This window comes from Fukomys damarensis, unplaced genomic scaffold (assembly GCF_012274545.1).
Source record: "Fukomys damarensis isolate Sample0158 unplaced genomic scaffold, DMR_v1.0_HiC HiC_scaffold_24, whole genome shotgun sequence".
Classification (NCBI taxonomy): Eukaryota; Metazoa; Chordata; class Mammalia; order Rodentia; family Bathyergidae; genus Fukomys; species Fukomys damarensis.
In genome coordinates this window covers 66,340,734-66,350,988 of record NW_022900936.1, presented here as the reverse complement: position 1 = coordinate 66,350,988, position 10,255 = coordinate 66,340,734, and the positions used below count along the sequence as shown (strand labels likewise).

Below are 10,255 nucleotides of genomic sequence, written 5' to 3'. Positions count from 1 at the left end.
CCCTCTTCCCTGCCTGTCTGCCTTCCTTGGCTCCCTTCCCTCTGACTCTCTTCTTGGTCCCTTCTAGCTCCTCACTACAACTCCAGCTGTTTGACGTGACCAAGTCACCTTGCCCCTTGGCAGTCACCCCCCATTCACACCTCTCCTCCCAAGCCCCCCACGACACCTAACTTACTTTCTGTGTCCACAGATTAGTGTATTCTGTATATTACCTACAGGTGCAACTGTACAGTATATAGCCTCCATGTCTTTCATAGAGCATATTATGTTATCAATACTTCATTCTTCTTATGGTTCTTTATATCTTTTTTTTGTGTGTTTTTTTTTTTTTTGCACCGGGGATTGAACTCAGGTCCTTGCACTTGCAAGGCAGGCCACCGAACCGCTGAGCTAAATCCCCAGCCCATTTTATATCTTTTTATATCTTCCATGATGTAGATATGCCATGTGGTTATCCATGCATCAGCTGATGCGAATGTTACTGTTTGTAATATTCATGTACACGTTTTTGTTGGAATATATATTTTCAGGTTTTGGGGTATATACCTAAGTAGAATTGATCACTCTGTGTTGAACTTTTTTGAGAAATTGCCAATCTGTTTTCCACAGTGTCTATTCCATTTTATCTTCCCACCAGAAATATATAAGGGTCACAGTATCTTTCTGTCTTACCCATCTTGCTGATTTTTATGATTGTAACTCTTGTAGACATTCTAATGGATACGTAGTGGTGGTTGCCAGTTCAATTTTTTTTGTTGTTGTTGTTGGTACCGGAGATCAAACTCGGGTCCTTGCACTTGTGAAGCAGGCACCAGAACCACTGAGCTAAATCCCTGGCCTGAGTTCAGTTTTTCTTCCATCTTTAATGGCTAAATGTGGATGATTTGTTTTGTCGGTTGTATTTGTTTTCTTTACATCTTGTCCATTCTTTGATCTACCCGAAACAGCTGTTTCTCGCCACTTTACTGAAACTGTACTGTACAGTAGGACGTGCATAACTTCTGCATTAGTGTCTGTCACTGTGACAAAATGCCTGAGAGAATCAGCTTAATAAAGGAAAAGGTTTATCTGGGTTTTACATTCCTGGTTGCTTGGCCCTGTCACTTTGGCCTGGTGGCTGCACAGCAGCCCCTAGTGCGCCGCAGGCTGGCAAGCATGCCTTCACCACGGGGCCTCTGGGGAACCCTCCAAACTGTGGCATCCTCTTTGATTAAACCCATGGCTTTTTTATGTTCTTTCTCCCACAAGGAGCTCTTCCCACCTCCAGCCCTGCCCCATCCAAGCCTGGATTTCCTAATCCAGAGCTTCAGGTCATCTCTATGTGCCGCTGTGGTCTCAAGTCTGGATGGATGCCATCCTCTGTGCCCTGCCCAGTGCTCCTGTCTAGTAAACCTTCCTATTTAGAGTTCAACAGTCATGGCACGGACCACTGCAAGAGTCTCCTGTGCTTCCCAGTCCCTCAGTTGGTTTTAACCATCCTCCCACTCAGAACTGCTCAGCAACGCTATGTGCCTCCAGGATAAAATCCACATTTCTTTCTCTGGATTCAGGGTCCTCTCCTGGCCCTGCCTCCCATGAGTCCCTCCGAGACCAGCCTGCTTGCTGCCTTCTCTCAACAGCCTCACCCACTCTGTCTCTGCCACTTCTCCCTGTGACATCCTCATTCTTTCTCTAACTTCTCTCCTGGCCTCATTCAAATCATATCTGCTCCTTCCGGATTGTTCCTGGCTTCCTAGCTCCAGCCTGCTTCTCCCACCCCTGCATTCTCAAGCACTGGACATTCTGTCATCACACTTATGTTGTGCTCCCTTCTGTACCTCACCTTCCCGTTGGCTAGATTTTGAACTATGAAAGAACAGAAACTGTGTTCTGTGTAGTTTTTGCCTATGCCCTTTCTCAGAATGCATAAATTTTTTTGTGATGGGAAGCAAGAAAAATTAGAATCTCAAAAGTCTTTGCTAAAATTTAAAGGTAGACAGAGGAGGCCCAAGGTTAAGAAGAGAAAAGAAGCAGGCAGAATCCTTTCTACAATGTGTGAATTTGTTGATAAAGAGAGGAAAAAGATGATAGGGTTTGGGGTTTTTTGTTTCCTTTTCCTTCGGCGCTATTATTTTGAATTCATTTTCTTACTTTTTCCCCAGCAGCTTCCATAGGACTTTTGCTCTGACATTACGGTGAAATGTCCTATTCTTGTGCTATTTTTTGTTTTGTTTTCAGGTCCTGTTTGTTCCCAGACACTGGTGGCACTACGTAGAATCCATTGATCCTGTCACTGTCAGTATAAACTCATGGATTGAGCTGGTATGTTTTTGTTGTTTTCCTTTTAAAAATACATTAAGTCCTTGTTTTTAAGAAACACAAAGACCATCTATAAAATTTGATGAATTTTCTTTAACCAACACTCTAGGATTATATTGTTTTGATGTACTGTGATTCTTGTCCTCTGTTGAGGTTGGAAATAGAATTTTTAGAGATGTGCCACTTTGTTTCTTTAAAGGACACACAGGCTTGGCATGGTGGTGCATGCCTACAATCCCCTGCACTTGGGTGGCTGAGGCAGAACAGTCAGTTGGGGTTCAAGGCCAGGCTGGGCCACATAGTGATTTCACGGCCAGCCTGAACTACATAGTGAGACCCTGTTTCAAAAAAAAAAACTAGACAAGACAGGTAGTGGGCCCTGACATTGAGTACAGGTCCACTCCTTGGTCAGCGTTACGAAAATTATTTTGCGCCTGGCTGGATCTATCTGCCCTCTGCTGCCAGCATCACCCCACACCATTTGAACTGGAAATAGCCACTCCTTGTTCAGGATTCTCATTAGTAATTGCAAAAATCTCAGTCTTGGCTTATACATTTCCTCAGAGCACATGGTTTGTTTTTATATCTGCCAGAAGCCTTTCCCCACCAATATCCTGTGCCTAATTGTGGCTCGTGCTCTATTTGGCAATTACAATTGTAGCCTGTTGTGCCCAAGTCTGTCGCTGTCAGCAGGGCCTGGAGTGTGCCAGTGCCCTCATTAACCCCAGACCCTGGCTGCATCTCTGCTCTCCTTAACCCAAGCCCTAGATTGCATCTCTCTCCTGTCTTTGGCAGCTGTACCCCCTCAGTCAAGCTTCCTCTCCTTTGTTAATGGGAAGGGCTTTGGGATAGGTGGAGCATCAGAAATATGACAGGAAGCTGTGGGTGTGCACTTAGAGGAGAGACGGGGTGTCGACTTGGGGGCATAGGTGAGAGCATGGTGGTCATCGGTAGACTCGTGGTTAGAAATGCTGCTTGTAGCGTGCAGCCTGGTGTCGCAGCCGAAGCTGCAATAGAGTCCATGGAGTCCCTTCTTCCACCAGCACCAAAGTCACATCTGCAGCAGCCCTGAGGGATGCTTCGCCTTCCAGGCAAGCTCATGAGTGTTAAGCAGTGGAGATGTCATCTGCCTGCCTGAAGCCCTATCCATTATTTCTAGAACTACACATTCTTTGTTAAGTATTTGAAGATACCTGCCATGCAGGCCTTTACACTGTTCTTCGGAGCCCAAAGCTCTTAGCTTCTTTAATGGTGTGTGTTTATAAGACTCCCCCCGACTCCCATTCCCCACTCTTCACTGTCTTGGTCATGGACTTGGAATCAGGAAGACTTAAGTGCTAGGTCACCTTTATGAGCCAGCTACATGGTACTTATTCTTTTCAAGCCTCAGTTTTCTCACTTGTAAAACCCTGGCTTAAGAGAGTTGTTGGGAGGCTTAAATTCAGCAATCAGTGTAAAGGCATCCAGTATAGCACCTGGCCTACAGGAAGTGTTTACATCACAAACTGCGGTGAAGGGCTGGGGATTTAGCTCAGTGGTAGTGCTGCCTGCCTCTCAAGCACAAGGACCCGAGTTCAATCCCTGGTACCAAAAAGAAAGAAATTCTGGCGAGAAGGCAAGGAGAGCTGTGTGTTAAGTTCAGAATCGCCCTCTCCACACAGCACCTCACACTGAATTCCAGCAGCCTTGTTTATAGAGCTAGAGCATAGGATTTCTGCCTCACGTGAGTCTCAAGCTGTGTCTCTTCAGTGCTGCTTATAGTATTTCATCAGCCTTGTTAGCCTTATTCACTTCAGGTTCCTCCTCAGCTTTAAAATGCCCATGTTTTTTCACATCATCTGCTGTCCCATCAGGGTGTTCCTGGTCTTACATTGGTAAAGCTGATTCTTCAAGTCTGAATCCAGCAGTTCACAATCATCCCTACCAATTTTCATCGCATTGGCTCAGGTGAACTTTCCAGCTGGCTGAGACAATTTTTATTTTCAGTCTCATCTGTGCCTTGGTGAAGCCCTTCAGGCTGGCCATCCGAGTGTGTCCTTGCTCTGCGACACCATGGGCCACCTTTCTCTGCTCGAGACTTGGGAGCAATCATTTCCACAGCAGCCATGGTTCCTTTTAGTAGGGTCTGGTGTTTAGAAACAGATCTGGGTTCTGAGGTGATTCATTGCTGCTGGTTCTGAGTCCTTCAGTGATGCAGCTGGAGTGATACAGGTAGATGATAGAGCATTGATATATTTATATTCCTAATTCAGTTTTAATATAGGGCTTTTAATTTGTTTTCTGTTAATATACTGAAAATCCAGATATCCTTATGAACAGTAGCATAATTGTTTCATCCAATTTTTTTTTCTACTTTTTTGAGACAGGTTTTTGCTGTGTATTTCAGGCTGGTCTTGAACTCACTGTGTATCCCAGGCTGGCCTCAAACCTCCTGCCTCAGCCTCCCAAGTGCTGGGATTATAGGCGTGTGCCACCACACCCATCCATTTTAAACAATGTATTTTTTAAGGTGTCAGATTTACAATTGAAATTCCAGTACTAATAATTACCACTAGCCATAGGTTTACAAGTAAAATTCTTTGCAGTCCTTTTTATCATTATATTATATCCCACTAAGGAGGTGGGTACAAAGTACTTCTTTCACAAGTCATTGTAAAAAGTTGGACATGGTGGTGCAGGCTTTTAATTGCAGCTACTTAGAAGGCTGAGGCAAGAGATTCACAAGTTCCTGTCTCAGAATAGGAAAAAGGGAGGGGGGGGCTGAAGATGTAGGTTAGCATTGTCTGGAATCAATCCTCAGTTCCCACCCACTTCCAAAAAGAAGTCATTAGAAAATAATAGCTGTGTTACTAATTTGATATTCAGGTCCATTTGTTTCTGTTTTACCTTTTAATTTTAGGATTTAATAACTTTTTCATTTTCAGTCTAATTTAATGTTTTGAAAATGTAAAAATTTAATTTGTCAAAACTGTCTAAAAGGTACATTCAGAGAAGTATCCCTTTCATCCCTGTCCTCCACCCACCTCCTCCCAGCGTCCACAGGGATCCATTTTTATTCCTTGCTAGTTCATCATTCCAGTCTGGCCATGGGAGTAAACATGTAAATACAAAAATAAGTAAATGAATACATACATTTATATTTTAGTAAGTCTTTATGTATTTATATGCTTCACCATAGATACTCTTTCATATTCCCTTTTCTTTCTTATAAAGTAATAATCTATAGGGTTCTTTACCTTGGTTTTCAATTTAATAATATCCTGAATTTGACTACTTGACAATTTTTCCTCAAGAGCTACAATCTAGTGACCCATGACGGGAGTATTGTTCAGTGTGTTCTCTGTGAGGATGTTGGGATTGTTTTCAGTCATGTATAATAAGAAACAGTGCCAGTGAACGACCTTCACATACGTTGTTTTATATTTGCCAGAGTGTGTCGCTGGAGGAGATTCTTGGCCAGGTCCCGGGGTAAAGGTATCTTTAATTTGATTAGGTTTTATCAAAGTCCCCTCCACTGTCACTGTGACATTGTTTTGCACTGACATTAACAGTACCTGCTGGGGAGGCTGTTACTCCCACAGTCTCCAGCAGAAGGTATTGTCCAACTCTGTAGGTTTTTGGTTTTGTAAGAAGACTTTTCCCCCTTTTTTAGGTCATAAAGGAATTCACAAATATTTTCTTTTAGAATTTGGACTGTTATGCTTTTTTTCTTCTTTTTTTTTAATGTGTTTAGATCTCTCTCATTTGGAGATTTTTGCTAGTGTATGATGTAAGGTTGAGATCTAATTATATCTTCTTTCCAAATGGTAACAGTATTGTCAGAGACATCACTTATTTTAAAGCCTGTTTTCCCCGATGATTCAAAATCACCTTAATCATATATTATATTAAATATCCTTACATCTGTGGCTGTATTTCTTTCATGGGGTCTTTCTGCCTAGTTTTCATCACTCTTTCACACTGCTTCTTTTGTCTTTCTTTCTTTCTAGCACTGAGGATTGAACCCAGAAACTACACCCTGGGCTACGTCCCCCGTTTTTTGTTTGTTTTTAATAGGTCTTCCTAAATTGCAGGAGCTGGGCTCAGCCTCCGAGAATGCTGGGATTACAGGCTTGAGCCACCACACCTGGCTGCACCCTGCTTAGTGAGAGCGTAAAGCAGATCTTTAATATCAGGACTAATTTCTGTCACTGATTTTCTTTAGAAATGTTCTCTTGGCTATTCATGCATTTATTTTTTCATATGACCTTTAAAATCAACTTGTCTAGCTTCAGGAAAACAACCTACTAGTATTTTCATTCATTCCATATTAAATTTTATATGAACTTTCTGGTGTTGAATTATCCCATCCAATAATGAGGTGAGTTTCCACTGTCCAAGTCCAGCGTTCTTTAAAGTTTTTTTATTTGTGCTTTGTACATTTCCTTTTTTTTTTTTTCACGAGTACATAATGTTTATATTCCTGTGTGCTTGGGTAGTTCATAATATGTGCATGACATGTCGTCCTTCCTTTTTCATCCCCTTCTCCTTTCTCTCCCTCCTCCCTCCATCTCTTGTTCTCTTTCCCATTTGAGAAAGACCTGTCTCCCTACTTCCTAGCATCTGTCTTTTGCTTTATATTTTAGGTTTCTCATATAAGAGAAACCATGCAATATTTAAGCTTGTCTGTCTGATTTAATTTATTATGGTATGAAGGTACAACCCTTTTTTATAAATGACACGTTTATCTTTCCTTTTCAGAGTAGTTCTCCATGATGTGTAAATGCCATTTTCTTTATCCATTCATCTGTTGATGGACAGATAGGCTACTTCTAAGATTTAGCTATTATGAATTGTGCTGCTGTAAACGTGGGTATTCATGCATGACTGTGATATAATCTTTAACTCTTTTGGAAAGATACCTAGAAGGGAAATGGCTGGGTTCAGTGGAATTTCTAGTTTTAGTTTGTTGTACATTTCTTTTTAAAGTTTATTACTGAGTATTTCATGTTTTTTGCAGCTATGAGTAGAATCTTTTCCCTTATGTCTTCTGGCCTCATACTGTTAAACTATATAATAGCTGTGATTTTCTTTTATTAAGTTGAATTGTAATTTTTAATGCTTTTCATGGATTTTCAAGTATCTCTCAGGTTACCTGAAAATTAGGGTCGTTTTATCTCTTCCTTTCCAATTTGCTGACGTGATTGTTTTCCTCTGTCTAATAGTATTGGCTGGTACAACCAATTCAGTAGTAAATAATGGAGAGAATAGGTATCCTTGTCTTGTTCTTCACTTTCAAGAGAATTCTTCTGGTGATTTCTCTGAGTATCCCTCGGTCTGTTCTCTTCACTGCCTTCATTCTTGTCCTTGAACAAAAATATCTGGTCACCCAGATACCCATCCACTTATTCTGCTTGTTCTCCTCTTCTGGAGAACATGGACAAGCCACATGGTGCAGCAGTTCCATCCCTAGATACATACCCAAGAGAAATGAAAATCCATATCCATACAAAAATATGTGCAGCGTGTTCACGGGAGCATCATTCAGAACGGCCAGCTCTATCCACTGATGAATGAACGCTTAGGCCAACTGCATTGTGTATACAGCGGGATATTTTTCAGCCATCGGAAGGAATGGAGTATCTACACATGGTACAGCATGGATCAGTCCTATGGTGTATGAGGAAACCAGTGGTGCACAGCAAATCGATAGCTAACCATCTCCATATTCTAGTGCTTCTTTTTCTCTGGTGAACATTGCTTGATATTACATTTGATCCAGCAGTTCCTTTCTTGGGTATATGTAGATATCTGTATTTATATATTATGCACATATATCTCTATATAGGTATCTAAATGATCTTTTCCAAGCCAGGCGTGGTGGCGCACGCCTGTAATCCCAGCACTCGGGAGGTTGAGGCAGGAGGATTGCTGTGAGTTTGAGACCAGCCTGGGCTACACAATGAGTTCCAGAGCAGTCTGAACTACATAGTGAGACCCTGTCTCAAAAAAACAAAATAAATAAATAAATGATCTTTTCTTATATAGAGATATATTTTATCTGTACACCTACCTACCTGTCTCAAGAAGCTAGATTCACTGTAACACCAAAAGGAAGTGCCTTGATTGTAGAGGCTGGCGCATGTGGCATTTGTCAGGCAGAGTGAGAGGCTGGAGATTTAGGCAAGAATTAAAGTCTGGAACCCAGAGTCTGTAGCACAGGCTGATGGGCTGGTGACTCACTTAGGGCTTCTGTCAGTCTTGGGGCAGAATCCCTTCTCTGGGAACCACCGTGTTTGCTCTTAAGGCCTTTGACTGAATGAAGACGGCTCATGTTAGAGTGTGTATTAATTTAAAACCAGCTAATCGTAAATGCTAATAACATCTTCTTCACCTACACAGCAGTATCCAGGCTAGTGTTTGGCCAGACATCCAAGCACAATAGCCTAGCCAACTGGATGCAGAATGATTATGTACATCAGTTCTCTCACCGGTGTGGGAATGCCCAGGCTGTTTTCCAAAGCAGCCACACCATTTTATATTCCACCCGCCCTGTGTAAGGGCTCTGACTTCTCCACTTTCTCACCCACACTGGTTAATGTCTGTCCTTTTGATTACAGCTATCCTAGTGTCTTATCATGGAGATTTGCTTTTCTTAAAGCTATGTCTCTGTTTTCAGGGTGATGTGATATTCCCTTTTGTTAAGGTACCATGATTTAGGTATTGTTCTGTTTATGGATAATTGAGTTGTTTCCAGATTTTTGCTTTCATAAACAGCTTTGTGCGTGTCTCCCAGCACACGCATTCAGGGTTTTCTCAAGAGAGAACGCATAGGTGTAGGAGCGGCGTCGCTGGTCTGTGAGGTATGCACTGTGAATCAGTGCTAGGGTGTTTCCAGTTGGCTCTGAGTCCAGGCTGCCACCATTAGGAAGACTTCTGTTTGGCAGTCTGCATTCACCCACCATTTGGAATTATCAAGCCCTCTCTTGCCAGTTTCATAATTTGCATTTTCCTGGAGGTTAAGCATAATTTGTTTAATAGTCAGATAACTGCTCTTTCTCAAATGTTAATCTGCGTGTGTTACCCAAATTAGGTCATTTGTCTTACTGATATGTTCAAATTCTTTTTTTTTTTTTTTTTTTTTTTTTTTTTTTTTTTTTTTTTTTGGTACCGGGGATTGAACTCAGGACCTTGTGCTTGTGAGGCAGGCAGTGGAACCACTGGGGCTTTAGCCTGTTCAAATTCTTTATATATTCTGGATATTAATCTTTTATTAGTTAATTTGTTACAGACATCTAGTGTGTATTTCCCTTGTGTTCTTTAAGTTGTTGCTTTTAATGTAATTTATCATTAACACTACAGTTTTGTGCCTATTTCTTAAGAAAGCTATGTTTAGCTACCTCATTATTGTAGTCAAGCTTATTTACTATAATTTTCCCTTTTCTTCAAATAATTTATTTCCAAATTCTACAAGGGTTATTCCTCTGTGTGTATGGTGCTTTTTAAAACTTTAAACATGTCAAAGAATGAAGAAGATAGAAAAAAATGGTAAGATTTATACCTGAGGCCTGTGTTTTATAGACAAAATACGTATTATTGGTGAAATATTCTATACCTCTTCTAGATGACAGCTAATAGTGAATTCCATGGCTTTGCCAGTAGCTTCCTCGTTGCTTCTATTACAAAGCACAGATCAGCGAGCGGGACACATAATCAGAAGACACAGAGTTCTCTGTTTTGAGCCGTGAAACAGATGCTAAAAGAGTGTCTTTTTTTTTTAAAAAAAAATCTCAATTTAGGAAGAGGACCACCTAGCCCGGGTAGAAGAGGCAATCACTCGTATGGTTGTGTGTGCAATGAAAACTTCTGAGGATCCACACGATATCCGAGCTTGGTTAAACCCCACCGAGGTATTCTGGTTTTTACTGTGGCTTATGGCCCCCCCAGAGCATTTGTTCCAACCTTAACTCAGTGTGCA

The 10,255-nt window shown here is 41.4% G+C and overlaps 1 protein-coding gene across 3 annotated transcripts in view; it reads left to right on the top strand.

Moving 5' to 3' along the window:
- The window catches only part of Hspbap1 (HSPB1 associated protein 1), a 66,389-nt gene that overhangs the window by 53,199 nt on the left and 2,935 nt on the right, over positions 1-10,255 (top strand). For all 3 annotated transcript variants that reach the window (XM_010618010.2, XM_010617998.3, XM_010617992.3), the window contains 2 exons: positions 2,218-2,301; positions 10,077-10,187. In XM_010618010.2, coding sequence (XP_010616312.1) covers positions 2,218-2,301; positions 10,077-10,187 — 195 coding nt within the window. The remainder of the gene's footprint in view (positions 1-2,217; positions 2,302-10,076; positions 10,188-10,255) is intronic.